This window comes from Stenella coeruleoalba (assembly GCF_951394435.1).
Source record: "Stenella coeruleoalba genome assembly, chromosome: 3".
Taxonomy (NCBI): Eukaryota; Metazoa; Chordata; class Mammalia; order Artiodactyla; family Delphinidae; genus Stenella; species Stenella coeruleoalba.
In genome coordinates this window covers 163,481,014-163,504,306 of record NC_137148.1, presented here as the reverse complement: position 1 = coordinate 163,504,306, position 23,293 = coordinate 163,481,014, and the positions used below count along the sequence as shown (strand labels likewise).

Sequence of the window (23,293 nt, the reverse complement as noted above, 5' to 3'; positions counted from 1 at the left end):
CTGAGTCTGGGCATGATCAAGCATATCTGTACCCACAGGTCTGCAGGTAGACATCACGTGAGAGCACATGTGTGCACGTGTGTGTGTGTGTGTGTGTGTGTGTGTGTGTGTGTGTGTGTCGCTGTCCCCGTGCCGGGCCCCAGGAGGGGCAGCCAAGGCAAATCTCCCCAGACCACCCAAGACAGAGGCATCTTTACAAAGCAAGGAGCATGAGCTGAGCAGGGCCCCTTTATGAGGGAGCCTGACCTGGCTTGGAGCTCATTTGTCTACCGACCCTCAGCCTGGAAGAACTGGAGGTGTGAGCAGCCGACCTCAGCCTCCTCCACCATGCCAGTAGCCTGCCTTATGACCCATCGTTAAAGCTCAGTCTCCGTCTGGGGCACAGGAGGGGCTGAGGCCCGGGGGAGGGCTGAGTCCTGAGTGGGCTCCCCCGATCGCCTTGACGGAGGCCTCGCCAGGCAGCCTTCGAGGACATACCTGAGGTTTGGCAGCCAGTCCCCAGGGCTGAGTCAGCAGGAAGGGACTCGGGACTTCCTAGGAAAAGCATCTGGGACTTCGAGGCGCCCCCAGCCCACGGCCTCCCCAGGGCCACCGGACGGCGGGAGGTGCCACGTGCACCAGGCTGCGCCCGGTGTGCTTTGAGGGACTGAACTGCGGGGGTTCGTGGCGGGTCAGGATCAGCCCTGACTTGGGCGATCTGGGTGTCTGAGGGTTGAGTGTCCCCAAGCGCAGGGTGACAAAGGGCCACTGTGGGTGTTGATGCTCCACTGTACACAGGTGCTCTTGGCTGCCAGCACCCTCGCAGGACCCTGCCTGTGTGTCAGGGTTCATCCGCCCGGGCTGCTGTGAGGGTTGGCACAGTGACCAGCTAGGCTGTCACACCCAAAACAACCGGCAAATCCAGCCGTGTGCACTTTGGCGGGGGGTGGGGGGGGATGACTGCGTGTGGGGCTGCAATTAAGAGTGACGGTGTAGCTGAATGAGTGACAAGAAGGGGGCCTAGTGGTGTGGGAGGGAGTGTCTGACTGGGGAGGACAGGGACAGTGAGTGACCAGGACGGTGTGACCTCAGGACTGATGATAAGGACGCTTGACTCCACGCGCCACATCCGCTGTTTGGCACGGCACCTGTGACCCTGGGTAGGGCGGTGGACGTTTCCCTGCATCCATCACCAAATGTCCGTGTCTGTTGCTCCCCTGATCCCTGGGCTCTCCTCCCTCCTGCCTGCCCAAATCCCCCACCCCAGGCCCTGGGGTCTGGCCTCAGCTCCTGCCCTGGGAGGGGTTGGACAGGACATTGGCGCTCAGCTGGACTGTTCCTTCTCTGCTGGCCTCCTGCTTCTGTTTCCACCATTAAAATGCAAGCATTCCTCCTACCTGACTGAAGCCAGTTCTCCCCGCCAGGCTGGCTCCAGTCTTTGGGGTCTGCGACTGGGTCATACCCAACTCTGAGGGCTGATGAGGGAGACAGACAGGGCTGGGGAAGTGGTGGGTAGCCATGCCAGGGACACGAGGCCCAAGTGGAGGAGCCAGCAGTATTCAGCCAAAACAGGAGGCAGCTGGAGAGGAAGGGGCGCTGGGCTGCGGGTTTGGACCCCGAAGGTCTGCCACGTGGGAGGGGGCAGACCCAGTTCCATAAAGGAAACACTTTTCCACACGCTGAATGCTGCCCCAGGTATAGAGGAGTCTTTGTTATGAGAAACTGTGTGATCTTTCCCAGCTCCAGCACCTTCTGTGGCTCCCCATCACCCACCGGAGACTCTCCAGCTCCTCGCTTGGCAGGAGCTGGGGTGCTGGCACCGGGGCCTCCAAACCTTGTCTCCAAGCACAGCCCTGGGGCCCACCCTCAGAGACTGGGGCTGATACCCTCGGGTTTGCCAGATTCTCCCAGACCCTCCAGGCCCCTACGTCTGGCCCCTGGGCAGGGGAAGATGTTCCCATGAAAGGCATGGGCTGAGCAAAAGTGTGAGTGAGGGCTGGAGAGGCTGGGGGTTGTCCGATGGAGAGTTCTCCAGATGGACAAGAGCCAGCGGGCCACGTAGGCTGAGCGCTGACTCCACAGGTGTGTGGCATTCAAGGCTCTGTACACCTCCCCTGTGTGTCTCCCTTCTCCATGCCCGCCTGAGGTTTCCCTCCTCAGCCTTCACATGTACCTTTCCAGCTGCCTGGTATGCCCTTCCTGCCTTGCCCACCTGGCGAACTCCTAGACATCCTTCAAGACCCACTGCCTGTGTCCTTTTCTCTGAGAAACATTGACCTTCCCTTCAGCCTATGGTGTCCCCATTTGCTGTGTGACCCTGGGCAAGTCCCTTCAGCTGTGAAATGGGGGGGTATGTGTGTGAAAAACCACCCTCCCTAAAAGCATATTTTGAGGCCCAAGGCAATAAATATACATTAAATGCTCTCAAAGTGAGTTAGGGCTTTGGGGACAGGGAGGGCTTGTATCCAGTCACTGCTCAATGTGTGTTCATTTTTATCTTCCTCCTCTTGGATTCTACAGGTTTAAGACTCTCTTGTTTTAAGCACTGTTCCAAGATTTTTCTCCCACTCGCAATACTAGGAATTTTAAGAACCCCTGGTTCTAAAATTATAAGTCTAAAATGCCGTGGGCGGGACCAAGGGCCTCCTTGTGCCCTGAGCTGACGCCAGGGTGGCTGGAGCTGGGGTCTCTAGGGTGGACTTTATGCCCCCCACACCCCAAGCTGACGGGGTGTGGTCTGGCAGCCCCAGTTTTAGGGGGAGAGCAATGGATTTACCAGGAGGCGGATAGCAAACGTTCCAGGAGCGGGGGCGTGGAGACTCCTGGCTCGGAGGCTAGAATGGGGTCACAAGACAGCGTCAAGAAGCACAGGGCTGGGCTTCCCTGGTGGGGCAGTGGTTGAGAGTCCGCCTGCCGATGCAGGGGACACGGGTTCGTGCCCCGGTCCGGGAAGATCCCACATGCTGCGGAGCGGCTGCGCCCGTGAGCCATGGCCGCTGAGCCTGCGCGTCCGGAGCCTGTGCTCTGCAACGGGAGAGGCCGCAACAGCGAGAGGCCGCAACAGCGAGAGGCCCGCGTACCGCAAAAAAAAAACCAAAAAACGAAGCACAGGGCTGTCAGCTCAGAGCCATGCCTTCCTTCTCTTGGAGCCTCAGTTTTCTCATCTGAATATTGGGGCCAAGTGCTGCCCTCTTGAAGAGCTGTTAGCAGGGATGAGGAGGCACTGGGGCTCCAGCCACCGTCCTGTGCCAAGCATTTTCTTGGGCTCTGCCCTCTGCCTGGAACAGTCTCCCTGGCCCGCTTCCCTCTAGGACCCCCTGCTCACTCCTGGCCCAGCCGCAGCAGCTGGGGAGGGGGCCCCAGGATGACGCCCACCCACCCCTGCCCCACCCTAGGGAAGGGGGGCCAGCTGCCGGCCCCAAACTCAGCTGCCCCAGGCCTGGCAGTGGCCGCGGCCCCAACACTTTCTCAATGAAAGGTATTTGGCAGTGGCGTCTGACACCTCATCACACCCAGCCTGGAAGCCAGCTTCTCCTGCCAGCTGCAGGGGGAACCCCCCCAATTCCTGCTGCCCCCCCCAGGACCCCGACAGGCAGGCCCAGAGTCTGCGTTGCCTTGGGCGGGGGCCTACCCCTCTGAGCTTCCCTCTCAGCTGAGGGTGTAGACACAGTAAGTCTGGATAAATGCGCATGCCCCTGGCTCCCAGGGGCCTCAAAGCATCTCCCCTCTCTTGTCCATCACAGCCTATCCAAGGAGAGGCTGGGATGCTGGCACCGGGGCCTCCAAACCTTGTCTCCAAGCACAGCCCTGGGGCCCACCCTCAGAGACTGGGGCTGATACCCTCGGGTTTGCCAGATTCTCCCAGACCCTCCAGGCCCCTAAGTCTGGCCCCTGGGCAGGGGAAGATGTTCCCATGAAAGGCATGGGCTGAGCAAAAGTGTGAGTGAGGGCTGGAGAGGCTGGGGGTTGTCCGATGGAGAGTTCTCCAGATGGACAAGAGCCAGCGGGCCACGTAGGCTGAGCACTGACTCCACAGGTGTGTCGGGGTGTGCGTGAACCTCTCTTCCCGCCAAGGCCAGGCCCTCTTCGGGCCCCCATTGTTGGCACAGACGTGACACCTCTACATGCTAGACAGGCAGATGGTAAGAGGGACTGGAGGGGCAGGGGTGGACAGGTGGGCGAGCGGGTGGGTGGGTGGTAGAGGGGAAGTGGGCAGTTGAGTGGGTAAGTGGGTGGGTGTGCAGAAGGCCTGAGCAGGCCCTAGAATAAGGGAATAATACCCCGCACTCCAACTGCCTGCCGCCACCCTTTCTGGGGGCAATCAGCCAGGCACAATGCTCCCCATTCCAGGCCCCCAGAAACGCCACATTGATGCCTTCCAGGGACCAACGTCTACAGGCCAAGGGAGTCTCACGCGCGTCCTTGAGGGGACTGCTGGGCCATCCAGGGAGCCCCCCGCTCCTGCCGGGATTCACTCTGGGGCCCAAGCAGCCCTTTGCCTCTCCTTTTTGGGACCTCGGTTTCTCTGTCTGGAAAGGGGGTGTGTGATCGGAACAGCGCCTGTCCCATGGGGCGTCAGGACAACTTGCCTGGCCGCGCGCACACAGCGCGCAAGCAATGGTGCTGCACCTCCAGACTGAGAGTCCCGGTGATGGCTCAGGACCATGGCCTTGGGCAGCCAAATCACCACGTGGTCAAGGCATGGCCAGGCCTCAGCCGGGTGTGACCCAGGGCAGGGCAGCTGTGGTCCCGGTGGAAGAAGTCCAGGGAAGCCTCAGTTCCTGCCTCCTGGGGCAAACGGCCCTGCCAGGGCCCCTCCCTGCCCACTGTAGCCCCTGGGCATGTGGCCAGATAGGAGCCACTGACCACAGCCAGGCAAGGAGGATAAGGCCAGGGCAGCAGCTACTACTGTGTTTTGCAGTCAGGGCTGCACAAGCCTGGGCTGCTTATGAGTCAGCTCTGCACACACATGTCGCAGATACACTTCTGTGGGCATCGGTTGGGGCCCACGTGCCTGCCTGAGGAGTGTCCAGGGCCGCACGGGGACCTGCAAGCCGCTTGCACACCCATGTCCGTATGTGCTTCAGGCCTGTTTCTGCCTGCCAAGGTGCACCTGGATCCAGCAGCCCCAGCCTCCAACCTTCTCTCCCCAAGATTGACACCAGGAGTTGGAAATGAAGCATCTTTAATTGAATCCTTGCCCCGACCCCCTGGGGAATCTCCAAGCACCAAACGTATGAGAATTGTGCTCCTCAGTCCCAGAGCCAAGAAGCCTCTTCCCCAGACCTTCAATGGGCCACGTCCGGACCCCACACTCACACCTGTTATTATTTATTCAATAAATAACCCCAAGAACAAAACTCAGGGTAAAGGACCCAAAAAAGCATCCAGCTCAGCACAGAAATCTGAAAGGGAGGATTATCTGAAATCCGGGTCAAAATATGAAATGAAATCAGAGCTGGCATGTGAGCTGGGAATGATCCCCTCTGGGCCTCAGCCGGTCACCAGCCCCGACCATCATCCCAGGATGCTGGCTCCCACAGTCAGGACAAACTCCATTTCACGTCACACAGCAACAATTATCTGCCTGCATTTGCACCATCGGACCTGACTGAATTCTGGGCTGGGGAGGAAGTGCCCAGAAACCTGAAGAGACTTGCCAAGGACAGAGGAGTCTGGAGCAGGGCAGAGGAGCGAGGCTGGGGCCCAGGGTCACTGCTGGACCCTGCCACGGCGGGTGCGGAGGGGACCTGAGGCTCGTGCCTGTGCCCGGCCCACCTCGCCCATCTCCCTGCGGATGTCACCAAGAGCTGCCGATGGGGACTCCAGCAGCCTCTGGAAGAGGCTCGGCCGGCCCTCTGGTGTCTCCCGGCACTGAAAGGTGACGGCTGTGCCAGCATCGGCCTTCATCTCCCTGGAGAAGCCATCAGAGGAGCCATCGAAGCAGCGGCCGATGGCAATCTCCTTGGCCAGCCTTGGGCTCTGGTCAGTGACTGTATAGACACCATAGTTGTGACCCAGAGGGTCCAGCGGGGCCAGCATGGAGAAGACAGCCAGGTCATCAGCGGGTGCAACAGGGGGGTGCCGGGTCAAGTAATCCTGCAGGAGTCCGTTGACCGCCACGCGCCGGCAGCTGCCCTGGGGCATGATGGTCACCAGTGTCCTGTCCACCTGACGCTGGTCGAACAGCATCCCGCTGCACTTGAACTCCACGCAGGCGGCAGATGTGCTAGGGCGCTGGGGGTCTCGGACACTCCGGTCATCCCGCAGACCGTAGAGCTGGCCCCGGGTCCGAGGGTGGCTGCCCCCCGAATTGTGGGAGCGGACCATGTATTCCTGGGGACCCTGGATCTTCACCTTGAGGAAGCAGGCTCTGAACTCCTGCGGGTTGGGCCACCAGGCCAGGAGATCTCCAGTCCAGGAGGCCGGCACGCCCTCGCGGAAGGGGACCACGTTATACTCGTATTTTTCCATCTCCACGCGAGCAAAGCGGAAGTGGCTGGCGGTCACCGGGGCCTCCTGACACTCCCGCAGGTTGCGCCACGGGTACACGGGGCCGTTGGCCTCGGCGGGGTCGCCGGACCTGGGTTTGGCGAGGTTGATGCGGAAGCCATTGCGTTTGAGGGAGGGGTCATCGTGGTCGGTGCGGCGGTAACCCAGCTTGTCTAGGTAGGGCTGGGCCACGCCCACGGTGGCCGGGAGTGGGCGGGGCCGGGATGGGGCGGGCTCCAGCTCCTCCCCGCCCAGGGTGGCCGTGACCAGGGCGGTGTAGGCGTCTGGCCGGTCAGCATCGCAGAAGGCGGGGAGGCAGGCCCCGTTGGGACCAGTGACGGCGCTGTCGAAGCGGCCCCAGGCACGGGGGTTGGCCGAGAAGCCGGGGGCAGGCTCCAGGTTGACCAGCGTGACCACCACGCCCTCCACCTGCTCGTTGGGGTTGAACTTGTCGTTGGCGTAGGCGCGCACCTTCACCAAGCAGCGGCGGCGCTCAGGCACGTCCAGGTTGAACAGACGCCGCTCCCGGATCTCCACGTTGCCCACCAGGAAGACCCGCTCCTCCCGGCGGACCCGTGAGGCCGCCGACCTCTCACGCTGGAAGCCGCTCTCCTCTTCCCACAGGCCCGTGTCAGGGTTCAGCGACCACAGCTTCAGGGCCTCCACGTGACCGGCCATTCGGATCTGGCTGGCGGCCACACGCACGGCCACCGGCCCGGTCTGCAGCTGCTCTGCGGAGCCGGCAGCACGGAGGTCCACCGAGAACATGCCGTAGGTGCGCAGTGGAGCCAACTCCCCGTCACTGTCCACAAATCGCAGGTCACTGGGGGCGGCAGCCGCCGAGGTGACATTTCGGGGGTCAACAAATGTCACCCGGGCCTCCACAGCCCCTGTGTAGGGTTCACCATCAGCTCTGCGGAAGGCTCTCGGAGGGATGACCAGCTCGCCTAAGGGGGCTTCGTCCTCCAGCTCCCCGAGGGATATCGTGTTGCTCTGGCTGGCATCTAAGATGACAGGGGCTTTCTTGCGCATGGCCTTGACCTCATGGTACACGCCCGCACCTCGAGGGTCAAAAGGCAGGACCCTGACAGTGTCCACGAACTGGCCACTGGGGTCCACGAAAGTAATCACCAGCCGCTGAGTGGAAGGTGCCACCTCAATGGTGAAGTCACCCTGGTAGGATGTGAAGCCAATGGGCTCCCGGCCCAGGAGGATCCGAGCAAAGCGCAAGGGCTCCCTAGACTCAGCGGCCACCACACGTCCCCGGATCAGCCCCCGAGGGGGCAGACATTTCCGGCAGCCACATTCAGCCACTATCTTGACTGGGAGGATGTAGCCAGAGCAGTGGATCTTCCTGCTCTCCAGCCGGTGCACCGAGCAGCAGCGGGAGCCTGCGTCCCCACATCGGGGCCTCGAGCCTGCAGGGCTGGGGCAGGGGGTGTCAGGGCAAAGGCCTACGTCCAGGTAGATGGGGCCGCTGCCTGGCTGACCACAGTCGTCTGGAAGCTTGATCAGGTGTTCTCGGGGCTGGGGGTCACAGGCTGGCTGGCCTGGGGCTGTGGAGCAAGAAATCAGCCAGATCAGGGTAAGGGGGGGGGGGAACTCCATGGAGGCCAAGGTTGGGGGCCTAGATTGGGATCAGAGGCTCAACCCGGGGGCTCAGTGGGAGCCTGGGATCCGACTGAGCAAGGTCAGAGATCAGTCTGAAGTCAGGGTTCCATTTGAAGTTGCGTTTTAGCTGGGATTGGGGCTCAGTTTGGTGTCAGGGCTCGCTCAGGGTTGTGGGTAGGGTTGCTGAGGACGCTCACCAAGCACGGTGAGTTGGGCAGTGCCCGATCGCACGGCCCCGGCATCATTCCACGCTTTGCAGTGATAGGTGCCTGCCTGGTCTGGGTGAAGCCCATGCAGCTCCAGGTGGGTCCCGTACCTGTGCGTTCGCCTGTCCAGCAGGGTCCCGTTGTGGAACCTGGGTGGCGGGTGAGCAGCACCATGAATGCCCTTGGCACGGGGGAGGGGCTGCATCTGTCCCGCCCCACATGGAGCACAGGGAGGTTGCAGAGCAGCTTCCTCTGGGTCTCTGAGGCACCACATATCATGGGAAGCCCATTCCAACCCCAAAGCTGGGCGCGAGACCCTTGAGCATGGGGCAAGGCACTCACCAGGAGTATTTCTTGGGCATGGGGGTGCCCAAGGCTTTGCAGCAGAAGGTCACATTCTGGCCAGCCTCTCGAACTCGGGACTCAGGGTGCTTCACCAGATAGGGCTTCTCTGGGGGCAGAGGCAGCAAAGGTCAGGGCCCTGCCCCACCCCAGCTTCTCCCAAAGACCCTTCCCAAGAGCAGGGCCCCATCCTTTCCCTTACAGTGATGCCCTGTTTCACTTGGGCCTTTTCTAATGACCCTCCCCCCACTCAGGTTCACCTCCCATCTGCTGGAGACTGTGCCCTTAATGCTTTTTTTTTTTTTTGTGGTACACAGGCCTCTCACTGCTGTGGCCTCTCCCGCTGCGGAGCACAGGCTCCGGACGCGCAGGCTCAGCGGCCATGGCTCACGGGCCTAGCCGCTCCGCGGCATGTGGGATCTTCCTGGACCGAGGCATGAACCCGTGTCCCCTGCATCGGCAGGCGGACTCTCAACCACTGCACCACGCAGGGAAGCCCATGCTTAATCTTAATGCTTCCCTTTGCAACTCCACCTCTCACCTCACATCTTCTCCAATGACCGTTACATCTTATTTCTTGCTCCATTGGCCTCACTGTACATCACATCATCCCAAGTGCTTGGCGTCACCCAGAATTTCCTCCCCAGTTCCTCAGCCCCCTCATCCCTCTTACCATGAGGCACTTACCCAACTTATTAAGGACAACACTGACCACAGCAGAGATGGAGCTGTTGGCCTGGGCCTGGGCCATGCCTGCAGAGAAGCCATCCATTCGGGCACTGACATTGGCTCGGCTGCTGGCACAGACTCCAGGCACCCAGAAGGTTCCGTGGGCATGGCTAGTAGCCATGGTGCCAGGCCAGTCTCGCAAGGAGACCCTGGCTCCTGGCAGCGGACACCCAGATGGGGTGACCACCGAGCCCAGAAGGATGTGGTCAGTGCACCCACAGGTGTTGGGACCACACCCTGGGGGGTTGGCACAGGAGGCAGAGAAGACTCTTGACCCCTTCCTGGGGAGGGCTATCCTCTCTATCAGTCACTCAGCAAAGGTACCCAGACACCCTCCCCACCTTGTTCCCCTCAGAGAGTCCTCATCATGGACCTGCTTGCAGCAGCCCTTGGTGTGAAGGACATGGGGCTCAGTGGTCAGGGCTGGGCCAAGGGGAGGGACCTGGAATCCTGGTGTGAAGGAGATGCCCTGGAGGAGAGGACAGGATAGGTGACTCTTACAAGGCAGAGAGGCTCCTTCTAGCATGAGAGAAAATGTTCAGGCAGGGGCTGGGGGCCCAGCGAGGGGATGGGTCTTGGGCCCAGAACATCTCCCTCCTGACACAATCCTGTGGTTTCTCCATAAAATGGAAAATTCCACTGGAAACTTCAGGGCAGAGGCACGGAGAAGGCAGAGCCAAGCAGAGTAGGGTGGGGAATCCCACCACCCCATTGGCTACTGTGCTCCCCCACCCTGCTGCATGCTCTGCTGGGGCAGTCTCCAGACCATGTTTGTGGAGACCAGGCCTGATTGGAATTTCCAGTCGCCTCCTGGCTGGCCTGGTGTCTGGACCAGGGAGGGCCTGGGCATCATGTCTGCCAGGGTGTGAGCGCATGTCCACGTGGGCGTGGGGGACGGGCGTGGCCTGCGAATGCCATGCGTGTGTGCACCACGAGTGTGTGAGCCAGCTTCTGTGTGTATCCACGTCCACCAGGACATCCGCACACTCCAACAGGCACACAGAGGAAGTGCCCCCTCAGATCTGCCCATGACTGGACACGACCCCCATGGCGTCCACCCGTCCAGATGTACACATTTACCAATGCTCTTCGGGGGCCCGGAAGGGAAGGAAAAGCGTCTCCAAGTGGTCCAAGTTCTGGTCGTCCAGGCTCCGCCCCTACACTCAGGCTCCGCCTCCTCCCTCCAGGCACCGTCCCATCAGGCTCCACCCCAACTAGCCCCTCTAGGTACTTCCCTCAACTGGCCCCGCCCCTACACCCAGGCCCCGCCTCTAACCCAACTATCTCCTCCAGGCCCCGCCCCTCCTACCTGGACAAGTAGGCCTCACACAATTCTGCGCCTCCAGGGTACGCCCAGGACACGCATCCGCAGCAGGGCTTGGGCAGCGGCGGCGGCGCAAGCGACGGCCTGGCCCGCAGCTCCCCGAACAAGGACCCCACGGGCCCCACGCACCCCACGTGGCCTCTGGGGAGAGGGCAGGGATGGGGGCGTCAGATGGAACCTGGAACTCTGTTGACAGTGTGGGACTGGAGGGTGCTCTCGTCACGTGCATCCGAGTCAGAGAGAAGTCCTGCCCACTGCCTCAATCGGTGCTCCCCCAGGCGCACCAGTCGAATGTGCAGTTGAGGTACCTTCCCGCCCCCGCCAAGATAAGCCCTGCTGTTCTCCCTGCGTCTCACCCACATCTGGGGCTCAAAACACACTTCCACAGAACGGCCCTAGTTCTAGATGAGCAAAAGAGGGCAGTGAGAGGGAGCTATGTTCCTAGGGGCCCCTTCCTGACCCCGACCTGGGCCCCGGCCATTCTTAGCCCCTCCCTTCCAAAGCTCCTCTCCTATCCGCTCCGGCCCTCTCCTGCGGCCTTGCTCCTAAAAGACCCCGCTTCTTCCTAGCCACGCCCTGCACCCTCCCCCTCCCCCCCCAACAAGACACCATCCTTTCAGGCCTCATCCACCTATGGCCAATCCCCGCCGCTCCCTTAGCCCCGCCCTCACCATGCGGGCAGCGGAAGCGCACGTGGTAGTTGGAGCAGCGGCGGCCTCGGGGCTGCTCGCGGTTGAGGCACCAGAAACCTCGCGTGGGGTTCAAGTGTACGCGCTCGCCGACGTCTGACGGCAGGGCCCAGTCTGTGGTGCGCGCCTCCAGCGCCAGCGGCCGCGGGCACACGCGCGCCGGCCCGTAATAGAAGCGGATCGCAGCCAAGCTCTCGAAGTCACCGTCGCCTCCCGGGTGGTCGACGTTGAACCAGGACGTCCACTCGCTGGCCTCTGCGGGCACCGCACGCGCTGGGACCCGGGCCTTAGCCGGTCGGGCTCCATCAGTTCAGGCAGGAGCCTGGGCTGCGGCCCGCCCACCCCCACCTGCGTGTTTAAGCCAGGTCCCCCTCCCTACAAAAGTACATGGGCAAGCCCAGCCTGCCCAGATCCAGAGCCCTCGAGGGCAGAAGGAGCTGTAGAAGGATCAGGGGAGGTTGGATTGCGCTTGCCCCGGCCCTAGTTCTGCCGCTCAGTATCTGAGCTGGCCCATGAGTGCACGCTGAGATCTTGCCACTGTCTCACCAGCCCCCACTCTCAGAATTCAGAACCCTTGAGGTGTAAGGAGATATAAAGGCAGCACGAGGAGCCAGGCCTGAGACCAGCTGTTCCACTGCCTGGCAGCCTCGCATCAGTGCCAGCTGGGACCTTGTTCGCTGCCCACTGAACCTATCAGGCAACCCTCCCTTTCACAGAAGCCAGAGGTGGGAAGGGTCTGGCCTCTCACAGGCTAGCTTCTGTTTCCATCAACCCCCCAAGGGGCGCTCACTCCTTTCCTCATTCAAGAGCAAGTCAAATAGAACCTTCCTAGCTGGGCAGCTAGAGACTTGGGTTCCAGAACTCCTGTTTCCCTGACTGAACTGAGCTTGTTGTCTCACCGCCCCGCCCCACCCCACCCTGGTTTCCTCCTGGACAAAGAGCCTGGGCTCTCATCTCCCTGCTCCTAAAACTTAGACCTCTTGGGGCACCACTTCCAGGGGCTGCCATGCCCAGGGACCAGGACAGTCCTGGGCTCTTCACCCAGCTTGTATCCCCTCCTCTCAAGACCCTACCAGCCAGAGCTCACACAGAGTCCACAGCAGAACAAGGACTCAGACCCAAGCTGGCTCACCTTCCCAGTCCTCCAGGGCTGGTGAGGGCTGGCCAGGGTGCAGCAATGAACCTTCAAGGCCCCACGCAGTCACCATGGGCTCCTCAGGGGTGGTGGTGCCTGTCAAAGGGGTGAGGGGTAGGGGGAAGGACTTCTGTGAACTCCTGGTATGCAAAGTGCTGCCACGATCATCCCCATTTCACAGGGGAGAAGCCGGAATCCAGGGGAGAATTGCAGCACCCCCTCCTCCAGGAAGCCTCCCCATGACCTCCCCACCCCCAGTCTCCCACAGCCCCGTCCCTCACTCTGACACAGCCCCTTAGGCTGGGGAAGTCTGTGTCCACTCTGCTTCCCAGACCCAGTTCTCCCACTGTGCTCAGTGGCCATGAGTTCAGTTGGCTGTGCCCCTCCCTGCTGTCATATTGATCTGAATTTTCTTTCATCCATTTGCTGACTGGAAGTCCCTCCCTCAGTCTACCTTTCATCCCTGCACTTGGGGCCCAAGCTGCCAGTGGGAAGTCCTTGGAATCTAGCCTGGCTTCTCCAGCCGCGAGTTGTCTGAGATAACTGGGCTGGGCAGTGACTTCAGACAAGTCCCTTCCCTCTTGGAGTCTCAGTCTCCCCATCTGAGAAATGGGCCCAGTTCCCCACTCCACTGAGTGTTCCAGAGATGGGAATTTCTTTTCTGAGTGCTGTGTGTGTGTGTGTGGAAGAGGGAAGGAGTTAGGTGAGAGGGGACAGCTCTGGCCCCTTCATAGTGTGACCAAGACTGGATGATTCAGGGTCCAAATGCTGTGGCTGAGATGGGTACCCTGCAGTCCTGAGAATCCAGAGGAGCCTGAAGTTCATAGCCACACTCCCGGTGCCCCTATCGTCCCTTGGAGGAGGGAAGACAGTGGACGAGATCCCCTCCTGCCCCAGGTGGTCCCAGAGCTCCATCTCTTCGTTGCCCCCTCACTCCACCCCCGAGGCTGGCAAAGGGAATGCAGGCCTGGGGAAGCAAGTGGGTCCCTTGGTTCTGTCTCCAGGCTCCGGCTGCTTGCCACGCCCTCTGTCAGACGTCCGGCGCCTAGGGGGCTGGTCTGGGGTCTGGGGGCGCCTCACCTCGGGTCCCCGCCAGGTGCGCGGCGGCGACACAGAGGCAGAGCAGTATCTGCAGTGACGCCATGGCCAGGTCCGAAAGTCGGAGGGAGGGTCCCAGCTCCGCTGTGCACTCGGGTCGGACTCCCGCGGGTCTGGCGGCCGCTGGGGCTGTGGATGGGGGAGGGACGCGACCGCAAGCCACGCCCCGTCCAGGCCACTCCCCGTCCAAGCAACGCTCCCGGGCCTGAGGTGACTTCGGTGCGCAGACAACCTCTTTGGGTCGCCCCCCTCGGTGTGTCTGGCTGTACCTCCGCCCTCGGGCTGGCCTGCGTCCCCTCGGCGCCGGCTGGAAGTCCCCTCCTTAGCCCACCCTCTGTTCTCCACGTCGGGAAGTGCCTCCTGGAATCGAGCCTGAAGCTGTCCGAACCTTCAATGTTTAAGCCGCCCTTTAGGCGGCTAGAAACCCTCCATCGGGTCTAACTTCGATTCTATTGGCTTTAGGCCACCCTGAGCAGCCTGGAAATCCCACCTTGAATCTACCCTCCACTCTTCTGGCTCCAGTTTTCTCCGAGGCCAGCAAGAAGTCCATTTATGTCTGCCCTCCATCCCTCCCGCCTTGGGGCCACCAGGGGACCGGTGGGAAGTTCCTCCCTGAGCTTCCCCACCCCCGCGCCAGACCCCGCGCACAGAGGAGGCCCAGGCGAGGTGGCGGTGGTACGTGTGTTTATTGGCGCGGGCCCAAGCCGCGTGGGCACGGGTGGCTGTCAAAGCGCCGCGATGCAGTCGGTGCCCGTGTACCCCGGCAGGCGCAGAGCGAACTTTCGGCGCACGTCGTCGGGCACGAACCTGCCGGCCACGAAGTGGTGGCGCCCGGAGAAGCGGCCGGCGCATTGCTTGGGCGCCGCCAGCGATACGAGCACGTCGGGTCGTAGCCCGTCCTCGGCGTCGCCGCCGGTCTCTGGGTCCCAGCCTGAGGGAGGAAGGATGGGAGGCGGGGATCAGGAGCTGGGAGGGGTGCAGGCTGTCAGACAAGAGACCTGCCGCCCCATCACCCACTTCCCCTTCCCCATCAGACACAGCCTCTGCTCTGACCCATGAGTTTGGTCAGACCTGCCTCCCATAAAACTGAGCCTCTGGGGGCTTCCCTGGTGGCACAGTGGTTGAGAGTCCGCCTGCCGATGCAGGGGACACAGGTTCGTGCCCCGGTCTGGGAAGATCCCACATGCCGCGGAGCGGCTGGGCCCGTGAGCCATGGCCGCTGAGCCTGCGCGTCCGGAACCTGTGCTCCGCAACGGGAGAGGCCACAACAGTGAGAGGCCCGCGTGCCACAAAAAAAAAAAAAAAAAAAACAACAACTGAGCCTCTGTCCTCAGGCCAGTTTCTCCCCACTCCCCGGAGATGTTTCCCTCCTCCTCTGACCAGAGCTTCTGCCTTCAGACGACCTCATTTATACCTGCTGCCCTTTCCCAATCAGACCTATGCGTCTGCATCTCTATACCTCCCTGCCTATCAATCCTGAGCTCCCCTACTTAAACTAAAGTCTCTTTCCACCCAGACCTCCCAGCCTCCTCCCAGATCCCCACTCTCTACTCAGGGGACAGACTTGCCACCATCCTCAGGCAAGCCTACCCCATCAGACCTGTCTCTTTGCCCCAGGTTCTTGCCTCTGACAAGATGTGCCCCCCGCCCCTCCCAACTTGAGCAGCCAGCCTCCTCCCTCTGACTAGAGACTCTTCCCTCTGCCCTGACATCCCTGCCTTCACCTTCAGACTAGATCTTGCCTTTTGACTTGGCAGGACCCTGACCCCCTCCCTCATTGGGTTGTAGCCTCTGCCATCCCTCAAATGAGCCTCCACCCTCAGACTAGGGGCCACTAATAAGCCCTTCTGACCTAACAGGGAGACCCTCTCTGTCCAAGGCTATCTGTTCAGACAAGAGCTTGCAGACTGTCCCCCCAGACCACCTCCTCCCTTAGACACCACCCCCAGCTCTGTGGCATCCTGCTGGTATGACCCTGGGGTCTTGTAAGCCGGGTGATGTCCCCCTGAGTCTGGCCACCCCCATGGAGGGTCTGGCTGGCCAGCAGCTGTTTGTTCCGTTCTGCCCATTGCCTAATGGCTCCAACAGGCCTGGGGCGGTGGCCAGGATGAGCGGGGCCTTTGCCGAGTGAGCTCACGTCTGCCCCGGGTGACTGGGCCAGGGTGGGCAGTGGGCACACTGTGCTGGGTGTAGGGGGGAGGGGACCCAGGGTCACACGGGCACCAGCCTGGGTACTCCCCATCCGAGGGATGGACATGACCCTCAGCCTCACCCAGAGTGCAGGATCCATCCACGCTGGGGAAACTGAGGCTCAGAGTGGGCAGACAGGCTGGGACCACCAGAAGCCAGGGTACAGGGGCCTCCACCCAAGCCCTCCAGGTCCTCATGCCCCCCACTCCACCTGACATGCCTGAGGGAATGTCCAGGCTCACGAGGGGGATGGACAGTAGCTTGAGCGTGGCCAGCGCACGCATGCAGGGGCCCCCGACCTTGCCCGGCTCCACACCGGGGCCCAGCACGGCGTCCACCACCAGTCTGTAGGCGTTGTTGATGAGCTGGACCTGGGAGGGCAGGCAGGGTCAGGGGGCAATCTTGGGGCACTGTCCCCCACCAACCCCCTCAGTTGCCACCCGAGCTGACCTCCGTGGGCAGATAGGACAGGAAGGGGATGTCCATCTTCTCACACTGGGTAGTCAGGTCCCGGTGCAGCGGGTCCAGTGAGCGTGTGGGGTAGAAGATGGTTGGTTCGTACTCCTGTGGGGAGCGGGAAGGGGTCAGCACTGGGGCCCTCCCAGGCTCCCCACTGGGCCTCTGTCCCCAGATCTGGGTACCAGGCAGCAGACACTGCCTGGCACAAGCACTGGGCATATTCTGTAACCTGACATGCCTCATCCTCCCCCTGGGACACTAATAAGAGGAGGAAGCAATTTTTTTTCAAGGATGGGTTGGGAGCGTGACCCTGAGAGGCCAAGGAAATTCTTGCTACTCACAAACACCCGCAGGTGCCGGGCACAGACCAGCCCCACTGCCCCATTCTGCTCCGGGCCGCACACGACTAGCACCGTCCTCTGCTTCCGGGAGTGGGCAGGCAAAGGGAACACCTGGCAGGGGCACAGCAAAGGCAAAGGCATGGCGTTCGGAACTTCTTACTCCAGTGGGGAAACTGAGGCCTGGAGTAGAGGATGGGATAGGGCTCGGCCCTGGAGGCAAGAGGACAGGACGGGAGGAGAGGGGCTGGGGCCTCTGGGGGCCTCAGTTTCCTTGTTGGAGACCCAGAGTCCTTGCCTCAGGCTCTGCCAAGCCCAAGCAGAAAAACGTGCCTCCTGCCACCACCCGAGCCCAGAGTGCGGTTTGTTTATTCTCGGCCTGAGTTGCAGACATTCTTCCACCTTTTTCCACCGCAGTGGCTGCCCCTCCCACTGCTCATGTTTCCAGGCCTCCGTCCCTCCCGGAGGCCCCAAAGCTGGAGGGAGTAGGGGAGGGGGGTATTTTTCCAACGCGCCATACCCTGTCTCTCTCCGTCTGTCCCTCTCTGTTGGCCTCTGTCTTCACCTCCCTGTCTTTCTCTCTGTATCTCTCAGACTCTCTACGTGTCTCTCCTCATCTGTTTCTCTCATTTCTGTCTTTGCCTCTGTGTCTCTCTTTCTCTCCATCTCTGTATCTCTCAGACTCTCCTCTCTGTCTCTGTGTATCTCCCTCTCTTTAACGCAGAAGAGTCTCAGCCCTACCCTGACTCTCTGCTTGGCCTCAGCTCACTCTCCTTCCCCAGCCTCTATCGAATGGGAGTAACAATGGCTCCGACATGCTTGTGGGGTCTCTACCAGGCCCAGGGTGGCTCCAGGGGGCCCAACTCTACTCTAACCTCCAACCACACAGAGGGAAAGTTAGTTCCTTTTTGAGTCTCCTCCCCAGGGCCCCAGCAAGGTCCTGACCCAACCTGGTCCTACCTATGACCCCACCACGCCATGCCCAGAGCCCCAGACCCACAACCAAGTCGGGGAGAGTGATAACATGCAGCTGGCTAGGACCAAGGGGCCTCTGGACAAACACAGAGCTTTCAGCGCAAAAACTGGACGGTTGGTCATCAACGGCCAGGCATGAGTTTACTACACTGGGTTTGCTTTTGTGGCTTTGATTTTCATTGTTCTCTTTTCCTCTGCGCATCTCACTCAGGATCTGTTTCACTTGGAACTAGCAACATTTAAGTTAAAAGACAATTGAGGCCCCATAAAGAAAGATATTATTAAGTTTTTTAAAAAGTATACAGTGGTGGGCTTCCCTGGTGGCGCAGTGGTCGAGAGTCCGCCTGCCGATGCAGGGGACACGGTTTCGTGCCCCGGTCCGGGAAGATCCCACGTGCCGTGGAGCGGCTGGGCCCGTGAGCCATGGCCGCTGAGCCTGTGCTCCGCAACGGGAGAGGTCTCAACAGTGAGAGGCCCGCGTACCGCAAAAAAAAAAAAAGTACACAGTGGTAATAAGAAGAGGAGGAAGAAGGGGAGGAAGAGGAAAAGGGTTACCTGCTGGAGCCCTGACTCAATCAGGCACTTTCTTAAGGCATTTGTGTTTATTAATTGGTGTCAGTTTATTACCCTTTTTCAGAGGAGGAAACTGAGGCCCAGCGTGGTTTGGCAACATGACACGAAACACTGGACAGTAGTATCGTCATTGCTATTATTCTTGCATCTCTTGCAGGCACCTTGAGGCCTGGGGGTTTGCTCCAGAGCCAAACATAGCTTTACTTCCAACCCCCCAGGGCCCTGTGCAGACCCCTCCCCACCTCTGGGCCTCAGTTCCCCCACCTGTGGCTGGGAGTTGTTTGCGGGTGCTCAGACTTCAGGAACTGACGTCCCCTCTGCTCAAGACCCAGGAGGTGGCAGAGGCAGGCAGTCAAGGGCCCCAGACCCATCTCTGTGGTTGCCTCCACATCTGTGGGGACCCCCGTCTCTGTCCTGACGCTCATTAACACACTGGCCTGGGCCAGTGATGATCTTCTTTGGACCTCAGTTTCCCCATCTGAGTGATGGGCTGGGGTGGCCCCAAGCAAAGAGGGGCTTCTTGAGGGCAGAAATGACCTTCCTGGCCATGGGGGTCATGCAGCTAGGCCTCCACTCTGGTGGGCTGGCCATCTGGTTGGGGTCAAGGTTGAGGATCAGGGGTCAGGTACCTTGGTCACAGCCACGGCACTAGCATGGCCGCACCACTCCACCAGCTGCTGCCGCCCGAAGCGATAATCTTCCAGCAACTCCCGCTCCAGGGCAGCTGCCTCGGCTGTGCTGGGGGTCAGAGTGGGGAGAAATGCTCAGAGACACAGAGAGACGGAAAGACTTAGAGACAGAGACTCAGCTGGAGCCAGAAATGTGCCACCAATGCTCTGAGCCAGGCCCGGATGCCACCCCCACCCCGTGCCCAGAGCCGAAGACCCTCAGTTTCCTCATCCATCGTGCACACCGTTGAACTGAAGCCTGGAAGGCTGCGGGAGTTTTGAGCACAAGCCTGAGGCGCGGGAGCCCTCTGGTGGTAGAAGAAGTGCATGGCCGTGCATGTTGTTCTATTGCCCCAAAGCATGGGATATAGAGCCTCACCCAGATGCCCCCAGCCCCCAAGGCAAGAGGAACCCAGAGGGGGGAATAGAGCATGAAGGACTTAGTTGTTGGGGGTGACGCGTGGATTTCAGGCAGTGAAAACCACTGAAAGGATTCTAGGACACTGGAGGTCAACTGGACTGGGGGTGCCTGTGGGGAGGAGGGTTTTAAAGGCAGCAGAGTTTTGTTTTGTTTTGCTTTGTTTTTTTTGGCCACGTTGGGTGTTCGTTGCTGCGCGCGGGCTTTCTCTAGTTGCGGCGAGCAGGGGCTACTCTTCATTGCGACGTGCAGCCTTCTCATTGTGGTGGCTTCTCTTGTTGCCTAGCATGGGCTCTAGGCGCGGGGGCTTCAGTAGTTGTGGCGCATGGGCTTAGTTGCTCCGCGGCATGTGGGATCTTCCCGGACCAGGGCAAGAACCCGTGTCCCCTGCATTGGCAGGCGGATTCTTAACCACTGTGCCACCAGGGAAGTCCAAGGCAGCAGAGTTTGATGGCTCACATGGGGAGGTGGCTGTGGCGCCTGCAGCTATGAGACTCATTGGTGATCCCTCTTTCAGGGACAGTGATAAAATTCAATAATTGTGGCCAGAGAAATGGAGCCAAAGTGCTTGAGGTGAAGCTCAGCCCCCAGCTCAGTGAGTGACTGAGGTCCGTCTCATCTCTCTGAGCCTTGCAAAAGAGAAGGCAGGACAGGCTAATTTTCAACGTCCAGTGCAAAATGCAAATGTGGGGCCCCTTGATCAATAATTATTAAGAGTTTTAAGATGGTGATGGCAGAGCATTAAACCAAGTGTTGGGCCCTTCTAAGAGCAGGGCCCAGGCTGGCCTTGGTCTGGGCTTGGTGGCTACAGAGAGGAAGAGCTGGCTGGCATTGAGGACTGGAAGACGTTCTTCACTCCAGAATCAGGGGCTGGAGCAGCTGGGCAGGGTCTATAGCCTGATGCCAGCTTCCCATAGCCAGGACCCCTTCCAGCTGGGGAACTGCACTTGCCCCCAGCTCAGCACACCCTAGAGTATAGTGATAATAATAATAATTGTTATTAGGATATTATCATTATTATTATTATCGTAAAAGGACCAGGCCCAGAAGAGTTGGAAGAACATATAACAACTCAGATAAATAAAATGGTTTGCCCAGAGTCATGTAGGAAGCAAGTTGGAAAACTGAGCCTTCTACCCTTGGTGTCTGTCTCCAGAGCCACGGATGGGGTGTGAGCAAAGCAGAGGGAGACCTACAGATGGGCAGAGGTTTGTTGGGATGAATCCTGAGGTTCCTTTTTTTGATTCTGTGAGCAGGAGACCACAACCTTCTAGCCAATTGTGCAGTGTGACCAGGCCAGGCAGCAGGAGGGGTGGAGGTGGGAAGCAAGCATTGCTATGCGATGGGGAGTCAGGGAGGGCTTCCTGGAGGAGCTGGCCTGGAGTGCTGTGGGAGGTAATCTAGGTGGCAAGAACAGTGAGGGCCGAGGCCCTGTGGTGGAAATGAACTTGGCAGGTTCAAGGGACAGAAGAGAGGCAGAGAGAGCGAGGCTGAGAAACTTGGTCAGAAAGATACTTCAGGGTCCCACACAGATGGGGAAGATGGAGGCTTAGGGCAAGGTGACATGCCTTGTCACCCCAGCGAGCAGAGCCAGATTCAACTCCCAGGTTGTCTGCGGCTGAAGCTGCAGGAGGTTGAAGGACCGCATGGGGAAACAGACCTCATGGTGGGGCCAGATGAAGAGCACCCACAGGACAGGCCGGCCCAGCTCCTGAGAAAGAATGTCGAAGGTGCTTTAAGAATGTGGCAGGGCTTCCCTGGTGGTGCAGTGGTTAAGAATCCGCCTGCCAGTGCAGGGGACACAGGTTCAAGCCCTGGTCTGGGAAGATCCCACATGCCGCAGAGCAACTAAGCCCATGTGCCACACTACTGAGCCTGAGCTCTAGAGCCCGCGAGCCGCAACTACTGAAATCCGCGTGCCTAGAGCCCGTGCTCCACAACGAGAAGCCACCGCAATGAGAAGCCCAGACACCTCCACGAAGAGTAGCCCTGCTCGCCGCAAGTAGAGAAAGCCCGCGAGCAGCAACAAAGACCCAGCACAGGCAGGCAGGCAGGCAGGAGGAATATGGCTCATTCCTCTATCTTCACCTTGTGACAGCTCTGTTGCCCCCGCAGGAGGGCTAGGGGAGGATCATGCATTCCTCCTCTTCTTTCTCTGTTCCAAAGCTTTGGCCTCTGGCCTCCACTTGGAACCTTATCTTCCTGCCTAACCGGTCACTGGAGAGATAACCGGGACTCCACAGGCAGAGGGCAGTCCAGGCTTAGGAGCCTGAGGGTAGGGGCAGCAGCTGCTCTGGGCAGGGAAGGGGATAGGGCAGAACTGTTATGGGACTGGGGGATGGTGCTCAGTTTATGAGGGTGCCTCTTGATTCTCCCAACCTCAGCCCCCAGATGAGAGGAGATGTGAGGTCCCGGGATTTGCCCACCAGCCCCAGAAGGGGCAAAATGCTCCAGGAGGGGGCTTTTTAGAGATGAAGCTCTGAGGCTAGGGTGCCTGTGCCACACACTCCCTGCTTTCTCAGCTCCATCTGCTTCTCTCCACCCTCGTGACTCTGCCCACCAGCCCTTCATCATTGCTCACCTGGCTGCCTACTGCAGTCACATCCCCCCAAACTCAACACAAGCCGAGGGGGCTTTGAAAACTTGAACATCAGATTTCACCACCCCCTGTCCTAAACCTTCTTATGGGTCCCCAGTGTTCAGAGAATATTCAAATTCCTCACCTTACATGCCCCCCATTATGTCTCTCATCTCAGCCTCCTCTCCCCGTGTTCCACTCCCACCCAACACACAGCACCCCATCACTCCTTAGTTGGCATCTGAGGCCCCCCCATCCCCCACACCAGGTGAAGTCACAGCTCCAGCTTCTAAAACACTTTCTTCCCCCTGCCTAGCATGTGCTGGGTCTCTCGCTGAGTCTGGACATCAGCCAGTCGCTGCACAGGATCTGCCTTGAGAAGAGGGGCTGAGTGGACAGTGGGCAGGTGGCCGCACAAAGGACTGTGGGGTCTGGTTTACAGTGAGGTCTACAGCCCTGCTTGGGGTCCCATGTCACAAGCGCTTAGAGGACACAAGAGGATGACTTAGGACAAGGTGGAAGGCACAACCAGAGCTGCCAGCTCCAGACCCCAAATTCATCAGCCCACTGGCAAGTGGCCCCATGTATTTAAAACTCACTTTAGCCCTAGCTCAGCCAGTGGCTTCCCTCCCCAGCCTTCAGTTTTCTTCTCTGAACAAGGGGTTAGTAGCAGGTACACTATCAAGGAGGGTGTGAGCATTTGAGGAGCTAAAAGAGCTCAGCTCTTCCCGGATGGGAGACAAGGGGCATGGGCTCCAGGGTCCCTGGGAAAGATGGAAAGGGGAGGCGGGCCCTGCTTAGGCTGTGGGTAATGGGGGAGCGACCAGTGGTGCTGATGAGTAATTCATGACGGGCGGGCCTGCTGCAGATGCCGTTTCCCTGGTAACGCAGCTTTGGAGGTGTCGGCAGCTGCAGGCTGTCTCTCCAGTGAAATGCGGATGGGCCTGGGATTCTCCCTGCCCCCCCATCCCGGCCATGCCTTTGCCTCTGATCTACAGCCCCTGGTCCCCCAGGCCCTCTTCCAGCCATGCCCCAGCCTCCCGTCCCTCTCCCCCCGGCTGACCTGAGGAAACACCGCTCCTCGGGTGCCTCCGCTAGGTCCGGGCCAGCCGCGCTGCTCATGGCGGAGGTGATCTGGGCGCGCAGGCAGCCACCACCACCACAGCCTTTTAAGTGCATCCCTGGGCAGAGGGGGCGTCCTCTCTCCTCCCGCCCACCGTGTGTCCGCCAATCAGGAGACGCCGCGAAGGCGCTGTGCACAGCCGTTGGTCGGTAGGTGCAAGTGGACTTAACCCCACTGCTGCCTCAGAGGATGGCGGGAATCCCAGAGTTGCGAATATTGGCAAGAAAACAAAGTCTGGAGGGGCAGTGATGGGCCGGTTACCCCTGCTATGGGATCCTGGCTTAGGAGCGCGGGGACCCGCCTGTGCTGCGCCCCTCTCCACCCCGGTGCTCTCCTATGCAGGTCACCCACCCACCCCGTACCCAG

General features: G+C 60.2%; 2 protein-coding genes across 2 annotated transcripts; both read right to left on the bottom strand.

Annotated features, from left to right (window-relative positions):
• Positions 1-5,691: 5,691 nt before the first annotated feature.
• Positions 5,692-13,666, bottom strand: CILP2 (cartilage intermediate layer protein 2; the record flags this gene model as incomplete). The annotated part of the gene is made up of 8 exons (XM_079918005.1): positions 13,588-13,666; positions 12,505-12,603; positions 11,355-11,627; positions 10,669-10,824; positions 9,318-9,596; positions 8,631-8,739; positions 8,280-8,437; positions 5,692-8,027 (listed from the first exon to the last, which is right to left on the bottom strand). Exons 1-8 carry the CDS (start codon positions 13,649-13,651, stop codon positions 5,692-5,694), a joined length of 3,474 nt encoding a protein of 1,157 aa, XP_079774131.1. The 5' UTR covers positions 13,652-13,666.
• A 664-nt stretch (positions 13,667-14,330) lies between these two features.
• Positions 14,331-22,926, bottom strand: YJEFN3 (YjeF N-terminal domain containing 3; the record flags this gene model as incomplete). The annotated part of the gene is made up of 6 exons (XM_079917876.1): positions 14,331-14,536; positions 16,007-16,166; positions 16,246-16,359; positions 16,596-16,706; positions 18,770-18,878; positions 22,868-22,926. The coding sequence occupies 6 exons, from the start codon at positions 22,924-22,926 to the stop codon at positions 14,331-14,333; spliced, it is 759 nt and encodes a 252-aa protein (XP_079774002.1).
• Between the last annotated feature and the right edge of the window lie 367 nt (positions 22,927-23,293).